At 46.3% G+C, this 24,184-nt stretch overlaps 1 protein-coding gene across 5 annotated transcripts in view; it reads left to right on the top strand.

Annotated features, from left to right (window-relative positions):
- The window catches only part of LOC104937844 (MTSS I-BAR domain containing 1), a 50,172-nt gene extending 26,144 nt beyond the window's left edge, over nt 1-24,028 (top strand). Inside the window, exons 4-16 of one of the 5 annotated variants that reach the window (XM_027286977.1) lie at nt 9,528-9,612; nt 10,515-10,606; nt 10,779-10,853; nt 11,011-11,022; nt 13,644-13,801; nt 13,911-14,018; nt 14,690-14,787; nt 15,386-15,611; nt 17,184-17,453; nt 17,827-17,994; nt 18,091-18,250; nt 18,951-19,058; nt 19,146-24,028. In XM_027286977.1, coding sequence (XP_027142778.1) covers nt 9,528-9,612; nt 10,515-10,606; nt 10,779-10,853; nt 11,011-11,022; nt 13,644-13,801; nt 13,911-14,018; nt 14,690-14,787; nt 15,386-15,611; nt 17,184-17,453; nt 17,827-17,994; nt 18,091-18,250; nt 18,951-19,058; nt 19,146-19,609 — 2,024 coding nt within the window. In that variant the 3' untranslated portion in view covers nt 19,610-24,028. Of the gene's footprint in view, nt 1-9,527; nt 9,613-10,514; nt 10,607-10,778; nt 10,854-11,010; nt 11,023-13,643; nt 13,802-13,910; nt 14,019-14,689; nt 14,788-15,385; nt 15,612-17,183; nt 17,454-17,826; nt 17,995-18,090; nt 18,251-18,950 lie in introns of all 5 variants that reach the window. The other 4 variants (XM_027286976.1, XM_027286974.1, XM_027286975.1 and 1 more) reach the window with 4 other exon arrangements.
- The last annotated feature ends 156 nt before the right edge of the window (nt 24,029-24,184 follow it).

The raw sequence follows: 24,184 nt of genomic DNA on the forward strand, positions 1-24,184 counted from the left end.
AACATGAGCAACAAGAACAATGAAACTTTATTCAGTGAAGGTGTGTGTGACTTGGACCTGAAGGTTTAGAACTCGTTTAATTGTCTCATATTTACAGTGATTATCAGATGAGTTTGTTCTGACGAGGTTTGTTGTTTTTCAGAAGGAGAGACTGACTGACAGTAATCAGCTGTGTGTGTGTGTGTGTGTGTGTGTGTGTGTGTGTGGATAAGGTAGAGCTACAAAGACTCTTCACCTCCTCTGTCATTATCTCCATCTGTTTGAATCTCTTCCTTCTTCTCTCCGCGCTCTAGTAACCATGTTTACTGTCAACATGTTGTCGTGGTTTCGCTGCTGACGATAATTACACCTGAGACTTTTAAACAGTGACACTTTTTGTTTTGCATGAATTACAAATCCTGAGTGTGAGGAGCTGCGAGCCGGCTGCAGTTAATGAAACACACAGTGCACGTACGTTCAGATGTTTCTTTAGAAAAGGTTTTTTCTCTGGGTCCAAAGTCATGTGACCTGCAGTTCATACATTGACCACTAGGCTGAAACTGCTGCAGTTTAGTCGGAGTCGGAGCTACGACGTCAACCTTCAAGAGCCAAAAAAAATGGATTCGCTGAAGAGGCCAGAGCTTCACACGGCTCCTCAGAAACCTGTGAAGGACAGACGGGGACGTCACAGAGACTACGTCCAGGTTTTAGACAGTCTGCGGTCATGGAGACTACGTCCAGGTTTTAGACAGTCTGTGGGGACGTCACGGAGACTACGTCCAGGTTTTAGACAGTCTGCGGGGACGTCACGGAGACTACGTCCAGGTTTTAGACAGTCTGCGGGGACGTCACGGAGACTACGTCCAGGTTTTAGACAGTCTGCGGGGACGTCACGGAGACTACGTCCAGGTTTTAGACAGTCTGCGGGGACGTCACGGAGACTACGTCCAGGTTTTAGACAGTCTGCGGGGACGTCACGGAGACTACGTCCAGGTTTTAGACAGTCTGCGGGGACGTCACGGAGACTACGTCCAGGTTTTAGACAGTCTGCGGGGACGTCACGGAGACTACGTCCAGGTTTTAGACAGTCTGCGGGGACGTCACGGAGACTACGTCCAGGTTTTAGACAGTCTGCGGGGACGTCACGGAGACTACGTCCAGGTTTTAGACAGTCTGCGGGGACGTCACGGAGACTACGTCCAGGTTTTAGACAGTCTGCGGGGACGTCACGGAGACTACGTCCAGGTTTTAGACAGTCTGCGGGGACGTCACGGAGACTACGTCCAGGTTTTAGACAGTCTGCGGGGACGTCACGGAGACTACGTCCAGGTTTTAGACAGTCTGTAGTAATCTATTACTCAGACTCAGACTTGAATCATATTCTGATTGTTGTCACCTCCACCTGACGTTGTGAAGTTTGATCTCTCTGTTTTCTGTCTCTCTTTACTTTAATATTTAATATTCTTGGGTGCGCTGCACACACACACGATGATGTCATGATAACTCAGTGACGTGATTGGTTGATCTCCTGCTGGATGTAAACCATGAAAGCATCTCTGTGTTAGGAAGCCCTTGTTCCCCCTCAGCAATGCAAACAGCATCAGCGTCTTTCAGGCAGGTCCAACCCCGAAGTGACACGAGCATTAAGCATTCACCCACAACACACACACACACACACACACACACACACACACACACACACACACACACACAGTCAGACTACAGATTAGTGGTGAAATAAGAGCTGTGGTTTCGCTCGGGGGGTGTTGGCAGCAGCTCGGGTCAAACAAATCAAACGCTCACTTTGCTTTGTTTTAGTCTCAGTTCAAAGAGTGTGTGTGTGTGTGTGTGTGTGTTGGCTGAAATCCGTCAAGGCCGTGGACGTTGGACGTTGTTTTAAAACATTTGGATTAAAGAGCGTCTGATATCAGCGGGATCCTGTTTCTGCATTCCAGTTTCTCTAGATCGAAACGTGTTTCCACCTGCCCCGTGTGTGTGTGTGTGTGTGTGTGTGTGTGTGTGTGCAGTCAGACTTAAGTGTGTGTGTGTGTGTGTGTGTGTGAGAGAGAGAAAGGCCTGATAGGAGGTTGGTTTGTCTCCGTGTCCTCTGAGCTGTTGGGTCGTTGGTTCTGTTTTCTCAGCTGCCAGAGGAGGAGAAATAACCCGAGTGTTCATCTCGACCCGTGAGTTATCTCCTCAGATATTCACGCCGAGCTCCGCGGAGGCTGATAAATCTGCCGCCGTGTGTGTGTGAAGGTTCAGCGAATCACGTGGGAGATAACAAGACGAGCGATGCCGGAGCCGAGCGCGCTCGAAATCCAGTTTACAACACGGGCCAGACTTTTCCTCTCACCTCAGTGAAATGTTTTTGTTGGCGGAGTTTTGAGCAGAGCCTCTGTTTTCTATCATATACAGTGATAATCCTCCAGCATAACTTTGACTTCAATGACAAATCCACTTCTTGTTGCACTTTTATGAGGAGTGTATCTGAGGAGATAAGGCAGAATATTTTCAGATAATGTTGTTTTTGAGGGAAATGTCACAGAAATCCATGAATAATGAGTCTGAATGACTTCAGAGTGATTTAACCTTGAAATATTATTTCTTATTCTAATACTCAGATAATTTTGGCTGATGTGACTTTATTCTGAAACCAAGACACCAAGTGTCCACGCTCTTAACCCTGCATAACTTTAAGCCTTAATTTAATGTGAACAGGTGAGTTGTATATAAATTCACCCTCAGTACAGTTGTCATGAACGGGGAAATTAGCTACAGAGACCAAAACAGTTTTTTGTACCAGGCTGTAAACATGTTTATTTCTGCTGTGAAGTTGGACATTTGGACATGGGGACTTATGGAGACTGACTCACTTCTGGAGCCAGCCTCAAGTGGACGTTAGAGGAACTGCAGGTTTTGATTTGGACACAGAAAACCTCGTCAGCGTCGTTGGTGGTGATGTAACCTGAGATTTTTATTTCATTTGTCGGGCTGACGTGGTGTGAAATGTCGCCACCACACACACAAATATACTTTTTCTTTCTGCTCTGCGTTCCTGCATTGAGTCGAGGTCACGGCAGCTGACGGGACAGCAGCTGTCTCACCGCCGATGATTGACGGTTATCACCGTCCCGGCAGGATGCCGGCTATAACAGGTCCACAGATATGTGGACAAATGTCTGAAACCGTCCGCTGGCTGCAAATCATCTGCTGTGTGAGCCACCACGCCTCATCGACCGGGACACAGAGGCTCTGAAATCAAACGCTCATTCACAAAAAAATGAGTTTTAAAAGAGGAAATGTTCTGAGGACGGTCCAGCATGTCAGAGCCGGGGTGAAATCCCAACAGCAGCAAACTGATCCATCAGCCCAACTCCAGGGCGTAACAAGAGAGCGGAGATATTCCCAGGACGCCTATTTAAAGAATCTTAAGACTCTACTGTAAACCTCCTCTCCCACACACACACACACACACACACACACACACACACACACACACACACACACACACACACACACACACCCCTCCTTCAGAAGGCATCCTAAGCCTGCAGCCTGCACTGCCAGGCATCTCTGGACCGCCTCCCCTCCCCGGTCCGGTGTGTGGTATTCCAGGACTGTACGACCGGGTCAACCCCAGAGGAGCTGCGAGGAATTCTATTTACTCGACTCGCATGTTCTGTAACCCAGTTAAAGGAGAACACACACACACACACACACACACACACACACACACACACACTCACACACACACACACTTTTTTTATTTAGAATCATTTTCTAACTCTCTCTGAATTCGCTGCAGGCTCGTTACGTCAGTGTTCATGTTTCATTCAGCATTAGTTCATAGTCTGCCAATGCACGATTCATCATCAGAGGAGGCCAGCTTGGATATTATTAGCCCCGTCAATCATCGTAAAGAAGCTTCTGGATCTAAAGAATATTCGGTCAGTGTTTTCACAATGACAACACAAAGAACAGAGAGCACATGCGTGATGTAAACGTGTGGCCGAGCCAGGCGTCGTTGGTTAGAGTCGGTAACATTTGTCTGTGTGAGGACGTTCAAGTACCAGAGACTACTTTGTAGTCGGCGTCAGAGGTTTGAGTTTGATGCTGCTACAGGTGACAGAGGAGCTCCATGAGCAGCTGAAGAGGTTTCTCCGTGCAGGCTGGGAGGCCCGTTGAAGCGCTTTTTGAAAATGTCCAAAATGTAATAACTTTTTTCATTTCATTGTCGAATAAATTTTGCCGCATTATGTAATAAGTTATTACATTTTGACAAGATTATTACAAATGCAAAAAATCTGCAATTTACATAATATTCTGTGTAATCACAACCTTTGAATAGTGTACTGATAGTAATGCTAAGTACTGCTACTAGGCAATACAGTGATACTAATAATAGGCCGTCTTTTACAAATACTTGTAAAAATACAATACAAACAACAAATAAACTATGCTTTGAATTGTTATTACAAAATGCACCATGTTATTACATTTCCTAGAAAATAAAAAAGTTGCAAGGCATTTTGTAATAATCTTGTCAAAATGTAATAACTTATTACATAATGCGGCAAAATTGCGGCTTTATTACAAAATGAAATGAAAAAGTTATTACATTTTGGACGTATTAGAAAATGCACCGTTATTACAAAATGCGGCTCAACAAGGCCCGTCACAGTAATCTGGTCTGGAGGTGACCACAGTTAGGGTTGGGTCAGGTAAGGCCTCGGACCGGGCAACTGAGGCAACGTGATTGGAAGCCAAAGGAAGGGTGAGATGACGGACATGTCAGACAGGTGGTTTGATTTGATGAGAGGACGATGGGCGGGTCTGCAGCCTGAGGTCACAACTGAAGACTCTGGGTCTCACTTTGAAGGTAACTGCATGTGGTCAGTAGAAGGCTGTGAAGCTGGTTTCAGTCTTCATGTTCATGTTGACGTGCAGCTTCTTGCAGCTACTCGTCCCTCCTCGTATCCAGCTGAGCTCAATGTGACCTTTCCAGATGTCTGGCTAATTATCTGTAACTGGGTATTTCGTGCCTCGGCATTAACGAGATTGACGGCGGCGGCACGCAGCGACACTTCTGCTGCTCGTTGACATGTGAGACGTGTTGAAGCGATAAAGTGACCTTGGCTGTATGAACAGAGAGAGAGAGAGATGCTGACTGATGCAACCAGCAAGCAACACCATGCAGCTGTTTGAACATGGGCCGCTACCTGATTGGTTACTTCTGTGCCTCGTGTTCAGCCAATCAGAACGCAGCACGCTGTGGGATCTAAAGTTTTTCTGCAACTTTTCTTCGTTGGTGTCGAGCTTTGTTCAGTCGGAGTGACGCCCAAACATAAATAAATGTTTCATTGATCATGAAGAGAATTCAGGTTCATGAACTCAAAGCTGCTGCCTTTGATTGTATTGGAGATTCTCTGAATCTGATCATCCATGCATGTGAAGATGGATCACACAGAGGTTTCCTCTGTATGTGACCCAACATGGCAAACCAGTCGATGCTCGCATGATCAGCAGAGCGGGAAAACACGTCATGTCAGAGTCCTGGTTGTTAGTGTTTTAGTGCTTAACGAACATGGAAGGAGTCAGTGGAAGATGGATTTGATAGTTTGACAAAGACAAAGAAAGTTCATGTCTCCTTAAACTGTCTGACTCAATAAAAGAGAATAAATTAGAAGATTTTGACTTCCCATCTTCCTCTGCTTCTTTCTAACTATGACTTCATCCCTTCTTCTTCTTCTTCTTCTTCTTCATGCTCCAGTTCTCAAAAATAGCTCTCCAGCCGAAACCTCCCTGTAGCAACGAGACAAGAAATATAGTTTCTTACTACGGGACAGTGATTTACTGCCTCTGCGTGTGTGTGTGTGTGTGTGTGTGTGTGTGTGTGTGTGTGTGTCTTCAGCTGCTCCGGTTCCTCAGCCCAGTTCCATCAGTGTTTGTGCCGAGCGGCTCCTGTGGGGATGTGACGGCTGAGTTCACATCCCAGTCGGGTCTGAATTCCAGCCTGAGATTCCAGGTCACGACTGTTCGCTGTGAAGCCGGTTATAGCATCCGAGATCCGCACGGCAGTGAGGTCATCGTCTCTGCCCAGGGTCCGTGTTACATCCCGTCTGTCCAGTTTCTTTAGCATCGTTCAAACTTAAACATTTTTATCGAATCCTGTTCTTAAGCCCAGTGGGATAATTTGGCGCTGCTGCACTTGTAAATAAAAAGTTTATGTCTGCACATGGAGCTGTGTGAATCCTGCTCGCTTGAGTTGGTATCAGCTGACGTTGAGGTCATCTCTATAAACATGAACGGCATCGGAAGCATGTCCTGGATGTCCAGTGGTCACACCGAGCGCTGTTCAGTCGTCATCAGATGATTGAAGGAATGAAAACGTCAGTTTGTGGTGAACAAACACAAAGGTCAAATCTGTGCTCGCTGCTTCACCTTCAGACGTTCACGTGCTGGATGTTGAATAAAGAGTCGGTCGCTCCTGTCCTGGCGGTCACGTTTGTGTTTGGTCTTCGTTCCTGCACGGTGCCATGATCATCAGGACTTCCTCCGCGGGTCTGAGCGGGTCGTGTTGGGTCTCACATGCAGATGAGATGCTGAAGACGCCTCGAGGCCGCTCAGTCTGCAGCTGCAGCCACAGATCAGACAGAGACGGCGCTCTGTCCCATTGAATTGGGTCAATTGAGTCTCTTGTTGCCAGTCATTAGACACACAGCGCTCACAGGCCCAGTGTGAGAAGTCTATAGTCGGGTCAATCCGCTGAACTGACCGGGAACTAACCGAGTGGCTGACCCTGCAGGAAACACGAGCTGTGACAAAGATCATCTAACTACATGATTTTATTATTTATCATTATTAAAAGTCAGTTTTCACGACTCTCAGATTACTGATTACTTGAATTCATTTGGTTCATGTTCACCAGCTGCGACTCGCTCTGTCACTTTCCTCCATTCAGCATTTTATGTTTTTTCCCAGATATGCAGAACATACAAAAACATGAATTCACAATAAAACATAAAGTTTAGCAGATGGTCGATGCTGTTACAGAATCAACAGTTATTCCAGAATGTATCAGATTCTCGTCAAACAGAAAATCATGTCAATGTTTTGAGTTTTTCGACTGAGTGGAAGTTCCCCTTGAATCTCGGCCAATGAGGAATAACAGAGGGACATTCCCGTCTCGTATCCTCAGGTTTTTTTTATTCACATTATCACCTGATGTTCTGTCCTGTTCTTCTCACATGTTGTGGTTCTGTTTGGTTTTTAAAGCATTAGTTCATGTAGCCTTTGAAAGTCACTTCAGCTGCAGTTTGACAGTTTGTCCTGCTGACGTCAGATCAGATCTCAGGTGGAGACACTTCCCTCTTCAGCAGCCGCCGTGTTTTGTGCTGCTTCATGTTTTTGTGGAGGACGTGTCCGGGCAGCTTCGACGCCGTCGTGTTGACTCAGATTACTGTTACACTTTACTCAGCAACTTTTCCAAAGCGATCATCTCCCCTTTGTTCCTCTCGGTTTAAAGATCCAGTTTCCAGGCCTGAGGCTGGAAAACCTTTGAAACAAAAACAACAGCTCCGATTGCTGCTCACCTGAACTCAGCGTGACGCTGAAAGCAGACGAACATCTGAAGGATGATCCTGTGAACACTTCAGCTTCTTATTGCCGTTAGCTGTTCTTGTACAGGTAGCTGTGGAAGTGCATGAAGCTTCAGTTTTAAAGAGTCTTGGTCTCGGACTGGTTGGTAACACGTTGACACCTCAAATGAAGGAAATAAACTTCACACTCCTGTAACCGCTGTGTTAAACAGGCTGGTGAAAGGTCAGCAGGCTCCAAAGTGTTTGGATCATGCCCGTCTTTAGTCCTGTGACTGTAAAGCTTCACAGCATGTTTGACTCAAATCGAGCTCAGTTCATGTAGATGTAGAAGAAACATGAGGAACATAAACAGCTGCTCTGAATCACATCGGCTGCCTCCGTGAGAAATGATGTTTTTCCCTCTGCTGGCTGACGGGAACGCAGCCTGGACTGATACAGAAGAATAACACCTTGTTTCTCAAAGGAGCTCAACAGAGAGGAGGAGACGAGGTGAGAAGAGAGGAGGTAACACCTCGTCCGGAGGTGAGAAGAGGGGAGGAAGAGGATGAGAGAGAAAGAGGAGAGGAGGCAGAGTGAAGAGAGAGGAGAGGGTGATGGTGTTTGGAATGAGAGGAGGTAACGCTGTAGATGTTCAGCTGGAGTGTCGTGAAGCTTTAGCCGGTGGATCAAGGTCAAAACACTCCCAATGTTCTCCTGGAAACCCTGAAGGAACACGTGAAGATCCGCTGAAGATCACGTGACCTGATCTCTTCAGGCTCCACCCCAACCTCCTGCAGACGTAGACGTACTCGCTTCCCATCGTCTAGTTCATCACATATTTTCAAAGTGTTGAGTAAAACATAACTGTAGTGGTGTTGAGTACGATGTAGCAGCTGTGTAAAGTAATCTGTAATGGAAATACTCGAGTTCCCGGCTGCATGTCGCCGTGGTCACATGCTCAGGCGCCATGGTTACACCATAACTCCTCGACACAGCGACATAAATCAGATGAAGCTGTCCCTGCGACCTTTAAAGAACAAATCCATACAATCAAACAGACGACGAGGAAATCAAACTGAGGCAGGTTTTAACTTTTCTTCTCTTCTGCGTCCAGTGATAATCTGTCACTCACAGATTCATGTGTTTATGTTGTGATGAAGATGAACAGAGACGAGGAGGAGGAGGATGAAGCAAGAGGAGGAAGGAAGGAGGATGTGTGGAGCGAGGGAAGAGCAGAGGAGAGGATGAGGTGTCAGTGGTGCAATGCAGTGCTCACAACCCCACCCAACACACACACACACACACACACACACACACACACACACACACACACACACACACACACGGGATGTATTTTCTCGTTAAAGTGTGTGTGTGTGTGTGTGTGTGTGTGTTGTCGGATCTCCAGGCTTGACAGGCTGAGGTCTGCTGAACTTTTCCCCAGGAGGGAGTGTTCTGTCTGGGGGGAGAGCGAGGACGACCATCTGGTCCCTTCGCGGAGCCCGTGGAGCTTCTGCTGCTCTCTAACGGGCTCGACTCCGCCCGGCTGGAGTGTCCTTGAGCAAGAGATGCGCTCAGAGTCCCTCAGATGACCTCTGACCTCTTAAAGTCATAGTTTAATAAAGAGAAAACTGAACGTTCATTTCTGTAGATTAGACAGACGAAGCTTATGTAACGTCTGATGTACAGATAGTTCAAACAAAGCTCTTTAAAATGAGGCACGACTGAACCAAGTGTTCGTGGTGTGTCACGTCTGAAACATCACGGCTTCTTCATGATCGCTGGTCGGTTTCGAGGTTTCTGCCTCTCGTCACTGTCGCCAAGCGTTTGCTCATGTCTGTAAATAATATTGGAGTGTTTGGTGTATGAGACGGCTTCAGTTTCGTCTGTACCGTCGTATATTTTAGTGTTTCTCCGTCATGTTTCATCAGTGCTGGGATGTGACTGACAGATTGTCGTGTCTGTGTTCAGGAGGCACCAGGGACATCGGATCAGCCCTCACCAGGATGTGCATGAGACACCGCAGCATCGAGGCCAAACTCCGCCAGTTCTCCATGTGAGTAGATCTGTGTGTGTGTGTGTGTGTGTGTGTGTCGAACAGGTGTAGCATCTCCTCCAGCTCTCCATGGCAACCTGCTCCTCCTCTTTCTCCTGCTTCCTCCATCTTGCTCGCTCTCTGTTCGCTCTCTGATCATTTCATCATGTGTCGTTCATTCACTCGTCTCTCCGTCTCTCTCTCCATCCTTTCAGCTTCTTTTCTTCAGGATTCTAAAAACCTCTCCCTCTCTCCCTCTCTTCCTCCTCCCTCCTCCTCTTCATCTTCCTTTCTCTGCGTGAGTCCATCAGCTCTCCCGGTATGGAGGGAGAGTCAGTCAGACTTGAAATGAGATGAGACCTCCAGCCGAGTCAGTAAACAGAAGCAGTGTAGATAAACCTCGGGTCATGTGACGCATCGACGCACACAAAGATGCATTCTCTGCACGCCCTCCATGACGTCCACGTCCTCCAGCTCCTCCGCCGGGATCAGCACTCGCTCTCCGTGTAGGTCGGACACACAGTTCCTCTGTTTCACCTTCCGGGTGTCCTGACCGATACACAATATCTACCTGATAACAACAAACACAGGGCGGCTGCACACACTTCATCACCTTTCCAGGTGCATGCCGGTCTGTGTCCATTCTTTGGACCTTCAGCGTCTCGGTCAGCTCGCGAGGCCTCGACAGAAGCCGAGCGTGCTTCTTTGACCCGCGATCGCTGGTGATTGGTGAAGTTTGTAAAGCGACAGCAGGAATTTAAAACACGAGCAGAAAGCTGCGAAAAAAACTGACTCACTTTGGACTCTTTGTTTCCTCGCTCAGTAACCTTCAACCGAATCTAAACCTCCAGAATTTATGTCGTGCACAGCTCTGACTGTGTGTGTGTGTGTGTGTGTGTGTGTGTGTGTGTGTGTGTTCACAGGGTGTTTCTGGACTGTCTGATCAACCCGCTCCAGGAGCAGATGGAGGAGTGGAAGAGAGTGGCCAACACTCTGGACAAAGATCATGCCAAAGGTACAAACACACACACACACACACACACACACACACACACACACAGATGAAGTGCAGTCCCTGCAGGGTTTGCAGAGCTGCTGTGTCATGGCTTTGTGTGGCGTTCAAGGACCTCTGAAGTGTATCTGTGAATCTGATGCACGTGGCTGCTTCGCTGTGTTTTCCTCTGCAGAGTACAAGAAGGCCCGTCAGGAGATCAAGAAGAGATCTTCAGACACTCTGAAGCTGCAGAAGAAAGCGAAGAAAGGTTTGTGAGTCAGGATCATCATCAGCTTTTTGTAACGAGGCGACCTCAGCCATAATTAGACGATAATTAGTAAGTGATGTAACTTTAAACTTGTTTTGTTTTTCCTTTTCCAACAATCCGCCTGCTGTGATGTCCCATCATGCTCTGCCCCGTCCAGCTGACGTGTTTGGTGAGTTCCCGCTTTGCCTCCTCCGCTGTGATCTGACCTCTGATCACGATCTTTACTCCAGGACAAAGAAACGTTCCCACGTTGTTTAGATGTTTGTGTGAGTCACATCGACAGAACAGATTCGTCCACTGTGTCTTTGTGAAATGTGACACCATCCAACCCCCGACACATAACTGACGGGATAATTTGGAGGCTGATACGTTGTAATTATCACAGATATATCGGTGCATGAGTCAGCTGTCTGAGGTCAGGAAACTGTCTGCACTGAATAGTTCGTCCACCGGAGAGAGTTTGATCTTTGAACTGTTGACCTGCGGATCCAGGAGAAAGGTCGGGCTTGTTTGTCGCTTTATCGATAAAATTCATGAATTCAAGCTCAGCTTGAGGCTGATGTCATTCATGGAAGGTAGCCGGCTCACGTTGGTAACAACGTTGGAACGTTAACCTCCTCTGCATGTGTTTGGATGCAGCCAGAGATGTATAAAGTACTGGAGTAAAGGAGTGGAGTAGAAGTACAAGTGCTATATCAAAAAACTGACTTGAGTAGAAGTTGAAGTGTTCGTTAAACACCATACTTAAGTAAAAGTACTAAAGTATTCAAAATGTCTTGTACTTAAGTATTGCAAGTAGAAGTATGTAAAAAATTGCTACTCAAGTACTGAAAGTAAAAGTACAAGTAAAAGTACTGTTGTTTATATTATTTCAAATATTTATTAAGGCACAACTTCTAATGTTACAGTGTTACAATGTTCATGGTAGAGTTCTGTGATTTCCCATGGTCTGCGAATGCGTCTGAATGAATGCTAGAGCGAGGGGGTGGGGCAGCAGGTGAGAGAGCACCTGGGTGCGTCAGGTGTATGAAGTATGGCGCACGAGCGAGTTATGTTGTTGTGTTTTTGGCGTGGTTCTGGCCGACAGTCACCGAGTCCTGGAACCAAACCGTTCAGCAATAAATGCCGGTTTGTTCAATATCGCCTCGTCATTCATCACGTGTCCGGCTGGACGCTACAATAGTAACGAGTAACGATTCAGCACATGAAAAATGTATCGGAGTAAAAGTAAATTCATCAAAAATATGTAGTGCAGTAAAAGTAGAAGTTGGGGAAAAAAATAATACTCCAAAAAAGTACAGATACTGCATTTTAGTACTTAAGTACAGTACTTAAGTAGGTCCACTTCGTTACTATACATCTCTGGATGCAGCATGGTTGCTGTTGTTGGGGATCTCCGGCTCTGCAGTGAAATGAACCGTTCATCCAAACTACTTCACACCTGACGCTGCACTTCCTTTGCTTCTTACCAATACACCTGCCAGGTGTGAAGTCTCTCTGAGGAATGTTTGTCCAGACTCCTTCTATTTTAGATTTCCATGATATTAGATCAGGATGAACTCTCATAACTTTGTTGTTGCATTACACTAATGTGTAAACCAGCCATGCAGAGTGACGGACAGAGAGTCAACATGAAAACAAGCCCTCTGCCTTCAGAACAAGTAGTTCCAGTCGGATTCATTGTGCTAAAATCAGCCTTGTTATGATTGGAAACAAAAGCTTGTTGTTCCTGCCGACAAAAGACCCGATGGCTTCCAGCTTTGAACTCGGCCTAAGACTAAATAAACAGGACCCGGTATTGACCCGAGGGGAACCTCAGATGTGGCGGAGCCGCTGTGGTCATCGGGTCTGTTATTACCGCACGAGAGGAAACTCCCTCCGCGGTGCTGTGAGTGTCACGGGGGGAAGAAGAGGTAGACCGGGGAGTCAGGAAGAAGCTGTGTTGGAATGAAGTGAATGTAATGAGAGAGGAAGAGCTCTGAGGTCGAGTGAAGTAATGAGAGAGTGATGAAGGAGCAGAGAGAGTTCCCTCTGCATCACTGTGAATGTCGTTAAAGATGGACGGAGAGTTCAGAAACTATTGAAACTATTGACTCGATGCAGCTCACATGGAGGCGAGTCGAGCTTTGGTCCATCTCGGGCATGACTGGGCACAAGCCACCAAGTAAACCATGACTCAGAGGAAGCAAAGACTCTACACAGACTTCAGAAAGAGGAAGGTGGAGATGAAGATGGAGCTGTCGGAGACACGAACGCAGACTGATGGTTGAATTCTGTGGAAAACCAGAGATCACATTCCCTCTCCTCTCTCTTTATCGCTGAAGCCTCGGCCTGGAAAAGTTCTCAGCTCCCATCTATCAGCCCGACCACAGAACCCGGTCGTGGATCTCACTGGAGGGATGAAGAACTTTAATTGCATGTTTACAGCGCAGACGATGAGATTACCAAACGATCAGCTGATTCGTTTCCAGCGTCGTGGTCAGAGGAAACTTTTGACATTGTGTTCTCGCTAAGTTGACCCGGCCCGGTCTGCGACTCTCCACGCCGTGTAAAACCTGGATGTGGTCTCCATGACGACACTGTGTGTGTGTGTGTGTTAGCAGCGGTTGTTTGTTGGCTTCAGGGAAAAACTTTAAATTCTTTAATGTTGGTTGATGGTTTGAAGTGTTCGCTCTGTGTCCTCAGACGATAATCTGCCTGAAGCTACAAGTGTGTTTCTTATGGACTCACTTTAAATTAAATTTTTGTGTGTGTGTGTGTGTGTGTGTGTGTGTGTGTGTGTGTGTGCAGGTCGCGGGGACCTCCAGCCTCAGCTGGACAGCGCCATGCAGGACGTCAGCGATAAATACCTGCTGCTGGAGGAGACGGAGAAGCAGGCGGTGAGGAAGGCGCTGGTGGAGGAGAGGAGTCGTTTCTGCTACTTCGTCTCCATGCTGAAGCCGGTCGTGGTCAGTCACACACACACACACACACACACACACACACACACCCCGACAACTCAGTGACTTTGACTCCTGGATTTACAAAGTGTGTGTGTGTGTGTGTGTGTGTGTTCAGGAGGAGGAGATGTCCATGCTGGGGGAGATCACTCACCTCCAGACTCTGACAGACGACCTGAAGACTCTGACCATGGACCCGCACAAGCTGCCCGCCTCCAGCGAGCAGGTACGGCGGTCTGAGCAGAACCTGGACTGTTCTGGTTCTGTTTGTTCCTCCGTGCTGTTTTCTTCTGTCACTGATGGTGCTGATCCGTTCACCGCACATCTTAGAACCGATCAGTTGTACAGACATGCTGATTTCATGGATTTTCCTTCTTAACTGGTCGATAAAGTCGATTTTCTTTAAAATAATAAAAGTTTGACGAGTTAAATATCAGATTTAAAAATGATCAAAGCTCATGTCTTCATCTTCAAGTTGCTTTGGAATCAAACAGGTGATGCAGACGTCACGTGTGGTTACTCATGTTGTCTCACAGGTCTGCACACTTGCTAAAAGTCTGTTTAAATGATGAAGACCTGGAATTCCAGACCTGTTCAAGGTGTTTTCCTGGAAAAATTCAATGTAGTGCTTGTGACTAAAATAATAAGAAAGCTCTGAGCGGCAGCCTCAAACACTTTGTGAAGGAAACGAAGTTCCAGCGTGGACGTTGAGGTGAGTCGAGGTCGACCCTCCTGAGCCGTCTGATGGTTTGCCAGAAGCTCTTTGAGGCCCGGGAACTTCCTGAACCTGTGATCCAGGAGACGGACCTCTCAGGGCTCGGCGGCCTGCACACCTGTGGAGGGCTGCGTACTTTACGTTGGACACGTTTCCTGAAGAGTCTCTTTGTCTCTTTCCAGGTAATCGTAGACCTGAAGGGCTCCGAGTGCACCTGGTCCTACCAGACTCCGCCCTCGTCACCGAGCACCACCGTATCCAGGAAGTCGAGCATGTGCAGGTTGGTTACCATGGCGACAGAAACTGGCCAAACAAGCTGATACAACTTTTTCTCCTTCCTGTACTCTACTGCCTCCCCGTGGTGCAGAGGGGGAACTGCAGCTGTTAAAGCCTCATGAACAAAACACTGAATCACTTCTGATGAATATTTCTGATGTTAGAAGAAATGTGAAAATGTCCGTGTTGACACTTCTTTGTTCTTTGTGTAATAAAATCTCTGCATGTTTCCCTTCAGGTGTTTTGGTAGATTTACAGTCCGTTGAAACAAAGTGTGTAATTAGAGCATTAGACATGTTGACTGTAAAGTCGTGCATGTTGCTGTGTCACAGTGTTAAAGGATCTGAGGTTTGTGTCAGACGAGCGATTTGGATGAATTTGATTTGATCGTCGGTGAATATTTGATCCAAGTCGAGTTCTGCTGATCGAAATCTTATTAATGAAAAATTAATGCTGCCGTGACCCCCTGTGAAGCTTTGGTGACCCCTAGTGGCAGAGTCGGACCCCTATATTGGGAACCAAAGATTTAAAGCTGTAAATCATTTTAAAAATTCAATATTTAACCCTCTCCTCCTCCTCCTCCTCCTCTCTCCACCCTGCAGCAGCCTGAACAGTGTGAACAGCAGCGACTCTCGCTCCAGCGGCTCACACTGCCACTCCCCAACGTCCCATTTCCGTTACCGCGCCTCCTCCTCCTCTTCCTCCTCGGTGCTCCCTCAGCAGACGCCGGCCCGCCTCTCCTCCGTCTCCTCCCACGACTCTGGCTTCATCTCCCAGGACGCCTTCCAGTCCAAATCCCCTTCACCCATGCCCCCGGAAAGCTCGCAGGTAAGGACCCGTGCACCGCTCCGTCCTCTCCGTTACATCCTCGTCCACAGAAAATCCCTCCAGATTGCTAGGAGACCGTGAGTTCATCAGCTCGAAGCTCACGTGTTTGCTGAGTCACAGCTGCTGATGCAGGGACAGGAAATTATTTCCATTAATCTTATTTATCTTTAAATTAATCATTGCATGATGACATGATGAGAAACCAGCAACATACAGGTGAGGTGACTTATATACTTATTTTACCTGGAGGATTAGCTGCCAATCATTAAAAGACAATCCAGGACAACTCAGTGTTTCCAGGACTTTTCCATGACTGCAAGGCTGGATTTAAGAAATTCAAGGTTCAGGATGTGTGGAAGTCATGACAAACAATAAAATAAAATCCTGATGTGGTTGATTCTGAGACGAGGTCGAGATCTTCAAAAGGTTCTGAGGTCACGAGGTGCCACACCGAGCCCTCGTCCTCAGACAGTCCTCTGACGAACGTCCTCACTTTGCAGGACGGACATTCTGTCCTCACATGTTCACGCACACACACGTAACACCGCCAGCTGCTGAACCGGCTTCTGCTTCATCCATCAGCTTCTCCTGCTTCTTTTATTCACTCTGATGTTTTCAGTACTAACACACGTCCTCACGTCTGTTTCTCTTTGTGTTTCCTTTGCTGCCGTGTGTGTGTGTGTGTGTGTGTGTGTGTGTGTGTGTGTGTGCGCTCTGCATGGCTCTGCTGCAGTCGTGTGTGTCTCCTTTACCTTCTCAGTCTGTCAATGAGGAGCCTTCCTCTTCCTCTTCTTCTTCTTCCTCACCCTCACACAACGAGCCGCGCTCTGAGGTGAACATCTACACATGAAAACACACACACACACACACACACACACACACACACACACACACACACACACACATCTGTTGTTGTTTTGTGTGGTGAAGGTGTCACATGGAGCTTTAAAGCGTCGTGTAGACAAACAGCGCCCTCTTCTGTTTTAACTGGTGTAGAGACATTCAGAGACTTCAGTGTAAAATACAAAGAACAGGTTCTGGTCGGGTTCGGTCGTGCTTGGAACCCATCAGCTGTCTTCTGACGATGGTTTAGCCTCAGGGGAAACGGCCGATGTTTCTTCTGGTGCAGCCGGTTTTCTTCAGACTTCTTCTGCAGACTGATTTGCAACTTGATGCACGAGAAAGACGAGAAAGACACAGACGGCTAAATCTACATCAGACGATAGCCAATGGCTTTCAAGATAGTAGGAGGTTGGAAATGTTCTAGAATGCATCATAGGAAGGGACTGGCTGTGTTTAGGGATACCCGTGGACACCAGATTCAAATCTGGGGAAACTGGACTTTGTTGTGGATCCATGAAGACGTTCTACCTCTCAGAACTGAAGAAACCTCTTCAACGAGGTGAAACGTCTTCATGGATCTACAGCCAGGACCAGTTGCCCCAGACTCTTGAACCTTGACAGATCAGAGCTCCTCCTGCTCCATGTCGCACCTCCACCTGTGTGTTTTCATATCATAACCGTCACCTTTAATTTGTTGATTGTTTTTCTCCCTCACCCGCTCGCCTTCAGTTCTCAAACGGTTTTGACCATCACGCTGCCCTCTGTCTGCACGGTGTGGTGCTGCAGCAGCCCCAGGACATCCACCTCCACCCACCATACTTCACCTACTCCTCCTCCACCACCACCACCACCTCTCCCATCTCATCACCCACCTATTCGTCCGTCTCTCCCACGTGGCCGTGGTCTCGTTCGGGCTCCGGCCAGTCGGGGGAGCTGTTCCCGCCTCTCAGCCCGTCAGGGCTCGGAATGATCCCTTCGTCCAGAGTCCCGTCCTGGAAGGTTTGATCCTCGCTCCACCTCCTCCGCCTTCACTTCTTTTTATCCTGCTTTCATCTTCCACTCCTTTCCTCATCTTTCTTTTTGATTTGTATAAATCTATTTTCACTTATTTTTGGCTGCAGTTCAGATTCAGGCTGCCATGTTCTGACTGATGTGTGGTCTGTAGAAACAAGCTGAACTGACGGAGGATGAATTGAATCTTAAAGGTTGATTTTAAAGGATGTAGTGGGCCTTGCTTCACCCTCTGCTCCGTAGCATGAAGGAGAAACTATGGTAGACTAGAGCCAGAGACAGTGCCCCAACCAAAACCGTCAAACTGATTCAGCCTCCAATGTAATGCTGCATCGTTTTACTGGGTCGTGTCTGTCTGTAGGACTGGGCTAAACCGGGCCCGTATGAACAGTCGATGGTCAACACCCTTAAGAGGAGCAAGGACAGGAGAGAGACTACAGATACCAGCAGCCACCAGGGCGCTGAGGTCACCACACCAGGGGAGGAACCACAAGGGGTTAAAGGAAGTCACTCTGTGATGTCACACAAGGTCAGAAAATGATCCGTTCACGCAGTCACATGACTTGACTGGTGTGTTTTGGTTGGACAGAGCTTTTGTTAACGTGTCAGTGTGTCGACCGTCCAGCAGGAGGACCGGGAGGCCCACGAGGAGTTGGCCCGAGCTCTGGCCCGAGGCCTCCACTTGGACATCCACGGCTCCAGCAGGGACTCACTGCAGGGCTCCAGCGGCTACAGCAGCCAGACCAACACACCCTGCTGCTCTGAGGACACCATCCCCTCACAAGGTACTGGGAATATTCCATGGGAATTTACAGGAATTTATGGGAGTACTGGGAATATTCCATGGGAATTTACAGGAATTTATGGGAAGAAACTGGGAATTTACTAAATTGAAGGTTGGCCCTTTAAACAGGGAACTTAAATATAGTTGGGGAAAATATATTTTTTAGCATAATCTTGACTGAAACAACCAGATTTTATGCAAGTTTACATTTATGTTTGGATATGATACAGTTGGTTTAAATTACCGTTTCCAGTTAATTTCCATAATTCCCAAGTTTCAACTTTCTACCCCTTTGCAACCCTACTAGGGAAATTCAAATATCAAGTAGCAGCATGCAAACATACATTAGAATTGACCTATAACACAGTATCCATTTGTTTAGTTAGTACTAATTACTGGTCATCATTATGAGCTGGATTGATGAAAATAGAAGTATGTTCTGTCAGACATGGACAGTTAAAAAAGCAGATGCTGTTAGAGGTGTTGTGTAAAACACTGTTGAGACTGTTGGTACCATTCTAGTCGAGTTAGCAAGAATAAATATGCAACATCTGGTTGGATTTTCAAAATAAAGCTTTGTCACCTTTAAGTGTCCAGACGTCATCAGATGGTACGTACAGCGTCAAGTTTTAGCAGCGGTACTTGATGAGTTGGGAACGTGCTGGAAGATGCCGTGATAAACTGTTTTCTGCTCTCCGTAGTATCGGACTGCGACTACTACTCCGTTGGGGCGGATCAGGAGGGCGAGCATCAGCAGTCGTCGTCGGACTTTGATAAATCTTCCACCATCCCCAGAAACAGCGACATAAGTCAGTCCTACCGCCGCATGTTCCAGTCCAAACGTCCTGCCTCTACTGCTGGGCTGCCCTCTAACCCCTCTGCCGTGATCACCCCAGGGGTTGCCACCATCCGACGGACGCCGTCCTCCAAACCCAACCTGCGACGGCCTTCTGGGGGCCTCAGCTTGGGCCCCATCCCCATCAAGCCCCCCATGATCCCAGTCAAGACTCCCACCGTGCCTGAACACCCCGGTTTCCCCAGCAGGGCGTCATCCGAGGACGGCAACGCACCACGAACCCCGCTCAGCCCCCCGACCACCCCTTTGTCACCAGGCAACAGCGGGCCATTGTCAGTGAAGTCTGGCTCCTGCGAGACCCAGCACCTGGGCGAAGGATCAGATCCCCCAACCCCACCACCACAGCCCGGTGGTCGGGTGTCAGAGTGGGAACGCCGGCCTCTCCCAGAGCTCCTGGAGGAGACAGAATACGGCGAAGTGGAGGACTTCCTGGTGGCTATCCGACGAGGTGTCAGGCTCAAGAGGGCGATGACCAATGACCGATCGGCACCGAGTATTCACTGAGACCAGAATGGTTGATTTTACTTGAGCCATTTTGTGTCCCTGGCTGAATTTCAGCAACAACAAAGAAGGGACACAAAATGGTTTTTACTATGTAAACACAAATGAGAGCGATGACATCAAATGGACGCCAAGGATAGGAGGAAGTTGCCCGGAGACTCTGAACAAGGATCAGGATTTTTGATCACGGTGCAGTGAGTTCATTACAGAAATGCCAAATTTAGTTTTTTGTTTGCACCATCACCTTTTGGCCAAAGGGAAATTGTGTAAACGAGGGATGACGGACCCTGAATTTGTAGTGTGTGCGGGGAGCGATGTAGCTCGCACAGCTTTGGATGTAGACTTAAACTCTCTCTTCTTAACTGATCCAAACTAAAGGGAGTCGACACATTTTCTTGCTTGGGGAAATTGACTGTAGCACTTCGCCCGTAAACTGACAGTATTGCACTCCATTAACTCCAGTTACTTCTGGGAACACCGATGCTGATCCGAGATCATTTCCCCTGGGCAACTTCAGTACGAAGGTGTGGCTTGTCTTGTAGCAAAAATGACTTGAAACAATGTAAACATTAAGTAAACGTTAACGCGTGTAGTATTCGGATTAAGAGACGGTACATGGCGTAGGGAGGAGTTCTGGTGGTAAAATGGAAGGAGCGATGGAGTATTTTCAAAAGATCAAATCATTATTTGTATGTACATATTTATATTTTGATGTGTTTGTATGTTTTGTTTGTCATAGGCTCCTTTTACATCCCCGTAGTTTCCCCATTTCCTCTATAAAAGGTGCCAAAAAGCCAGAGTGCTGAATTTAACTTAAATATTCTCTATTTAACTGAAATGGACTTTTTTTCTGTAAAAACATAGACGGGGTGTTTGATAGAGAACGAAGAAGAAAAACTGAGAGTATTTGTATATGTAGGGTAGCATAACGAAGAGTGCCGTGTAACCATTCGCAACTAAGGAGTTTCAGTTAGTTATTAATACCACACTCAGTAGATTGACCTGCATGTTCTTAAAGGTTGCCCCAGTATAAACAAACGTTTTGGCTTTAAATTAGATTTATAAAGACAGTTAGCCTGTAATATCCCAGCGGTAGATATTGACTGTGTCAGCAGTAGTGGAATCAGGGACTGCGGATGCCAACAACTTGCAGGATTAAGTCTGTCAGGATGTCCCGTCGTCGATTCTCTGAACCGAAAATCTAAAATATCGTTTTCAAGGAACTGTCTTTTCTGGAAAGCACTTTGTACTAAAAAAAACATGATGCCAAATCTACTTTCTGATTCAAATCAACCTTCGTCTGAACGATCGAATCTCTAGAGATTGATCTTTAAATATATACCTCGCCTTAACTTTGTTACTGTTCCAAACAGAGGTCAAATATTGCAGAAATGCCACATCTGTCCCTCGTATCTAGAGACGCAATCGGCAAAAAAAACATCTTCCAGGGCCTGAGTGCCAATTTACAAGTTCTCCTATGGCAAAGCCACGACCTCCTATTCTTCTTCTGATTGGTACTCTAACCCTATCTAACCCAACCAACCAATGAGTAGTGAGTACTAGCCAATCAGACAGTAGGAGGCATCATTCCTTGGTCATAGTACGAATGCAGAACTTGATCTTGACACTCTAAGTTAAAGTAACGTCCACCAGACGCGTACCATCTTTGCACTACCAACGTAGTTTTCAGAGAATCTTGTGTACATCCAAACAAATTGGTATCGTATCCGCAATGCCGAAGTCCAACCTCTGCAGACAGACCTGATCTGCGACTTGTTGGCCTCCCAGCTTCACCCTCTGTTCTGTTCTCATTGTTCAACTTTTAACATGTTGCTAATCTACCAACTACATAGCAACACTGTACACTGTGTGTTAGCCGACACTTCCAAAGTCCACGATAGTAATAGAGGTTGTTCCTACAGGTTCCGTGTTACTACTTAGATAGAGTAATTGGAGTAATGTGGATTAGTGTTGGTCTGTTGTAGTGAAAGCCAGTGTGCCGAGGATGGCGAGTTGTATTTAGTGGGCACAGATGTGGACGAGTCGAAGCTTCAGTGTTGGGACAGTGTGCAGTGGTTTGATCTGAATTTCTTTAAGTTTTGGACTGTTGGGCAAACAAAATATGAATTATCTGGAGTTTTTTAGACTTTAGAGTAAATAGGTCACAGATTAATTGATATTGAGATTGATTGGGCTCACTAAAATGAAAAAATACAGACACTGGTAGTTCACTGTCCCAACACATGAATGGAAAACGACTCAGAGGCGCCACGTGAAGTGTAAATTTGGAAGGAGAGTAGATATATAAACTGGCTGAGCATCTAGCCTCCTAAACCGTCTGTGCTTACTCGCCATCAAACACCAACTGTCCAGTGCACGGGGTGTTTTTCAGGTGGTTTAACGCAGCCATGGTGGAGGTCTTTAGCTCGGTCTTCTTTGGTTTACCAAGACCCGAATCTCTGCTACGTAGACCTCCATCACGGTGCCAGACGAGAACTGAAAACCAGCCGTGGTTGAATCGACGGTTACAACAGAACACAAGCGCATGATGCCGTGCGGCGATAACACATATATAAACCTGTAATACCTTGTAATTACTAAATGTTGAATAGCCCGATGAGCTAAAAATGGAAACTCGTGTTAGCAGGTGATTAGCGTAACAAGCTGAAATAGTCAAAAACTTCCCTGTTGCTACTAAATAGAGTCAAATAATTTATGTATTTATTCATTTCATCCTTTTTATTTGTGGCTTGACACGCTTCTAAACCCCCACCTGTCCTGTTGAGCATATAAAACATATTAACAAATATATTTAATATGCATGTTGTCCTTTTTTTTAGTTGAGCAAAAGATTTAATAGGCTGCTTTTTTCTACTGGAGCTGATCTTTTTGTCCTCGGTTGGTTCTGCCTCTGCTGGACCAGAATGCATTTTAGATGCTGTCCGCTCTCCGATCTGTTTCCCTGCAGGGATCGTTAATGTTTCATATTCTGTGTGACAGCAGTTTGACACGTGTATGATGACTGAAGCCTGTCTGTCTGTTTTATATCCCTCTGTTCGTTTTCCCAGCGCAGGTTTAACGAATACAGTCTGACGCGATAACAAGCGTATGAAGCCGAATGTTCGCGCCTGTGAGGACTCAGTAAGTGTGTATGTTGTTATCAAGATCTCATTTTAATTTGACACAAATTGCCAAATGTCCTGCAGTATGTGCTGAATGATGCCCTGGGCTTCTCTGTTTATTCTCACAAGGTGTTCCAGTGTCATTTGACAGTTAAATATGAACAATCTGGGTAAAATTAGTACTATCACCGTCCTAAACTGGACTTTTCCATCACTCAGCGGCGTGTGTTTCAGGAAGAATGTTTAATAAGATGCTTGTTGGGAAACATGTTTCATTCTTGTTCCATGTTTCGCTTGCAGGGTTCGTAAAGTCAAATTCAAGCACGTTCAAGGTACCTAAACCAAAAATGTCCAGGCTCTCCTGCCCTTAACATTTAAATTGTTAAATTAAAAAAGAAGCTGTAACGTTCACAGAATTATGGATCAACCAAGCAAAACAGAAAATATAAAGCTGAAAAAGAAGTTTCACAAACTTTAAAGATTCTTATGAACGCTGCGTTTGTTAGTTTAACATCACTCAAGTCACTATGAAGCTTTCCCTTCAGCGCTGTGCACACTCCCATCACACTGTTACGACGGCTGGAATGAAGCTTTTTTTATTTCATTACCTATTTTTTCCACAGCTGAGCCAACACAAACATTATTAAACCTCAGAGAGCTGCACAGAGTTTGGAGTCTGCTAAAAATCGAAAACCAGCCTCGACTTGCCCTCGATGGCAGGAGGGATTAAAGCGGGAATCATTTGAGACTCGGAGGAAGTATTAATGCCCCGAAGAACCAAAAATGTTCTCAATTAAACACGTGCACATGATGCTCGAGTTAATTACACTCCTGAAAAGGATAATCAGTCATAATCAACACTTAGCTTTGGGAAGGACCGGACACAGCCTCATTTATTAAGAGACGTTAAACGTCAAACATACGCTCAAAGATTCCTGGACGAGCCTCGTGTGATGCCAGTATTTACAAATAAATAAATCTAAATTCAGAAATCATCTCCACTAACTTCATGACTCATTAATAAGTGATTTTTATGTGACGTTTAGCTGATAAAGTTTCCTTTGTTTGACTGGACTTGAACCTGAATGTCAAACTTTAAACATGTAAGACGTATAAGAAGAAACTACATTACCCAGAAGGTATCACACTTATCTGTCTGTCTGTTTGAGTTGTTTTTCGTATCACGTCCTTTATGTTTCATGTTCGGTTCCTGAATACTAACTGTCTATTTTCTATGTATACCAGCTGTTTTGGCTAAATAATAAAATGGTAGCATACGATGTGCATCTGATGACAATAACGACACTTGTGGTTTGTCTTTTCTTCCAGTTTCTTCTAGTTTAAAGGCTGAATTAAGAAGTTTATGATCAATAACATGATGACTGTTTAAATTCAAGCTTGAACTTTGCACGACAGAATATTTGATCGTCTCTAAAGTCCTCATGATTTGCTCCCT

The sequence above is a fragment of the Larimichthys crocea genome, chromosome XIII (genome assembly GCF_000972845.2).
Source record: "Larimichthys crocea isolate SSNF chromosome XIII, L_crocea_2.0, whole genome shotgun sequence".
NCBI classification, from domain to species: domain Eukaryota; kingdom Metazoa; phylum Chordata; class Actinopteri; family Sciaenidae; genus Larimichthys; species Larimichthys crocea.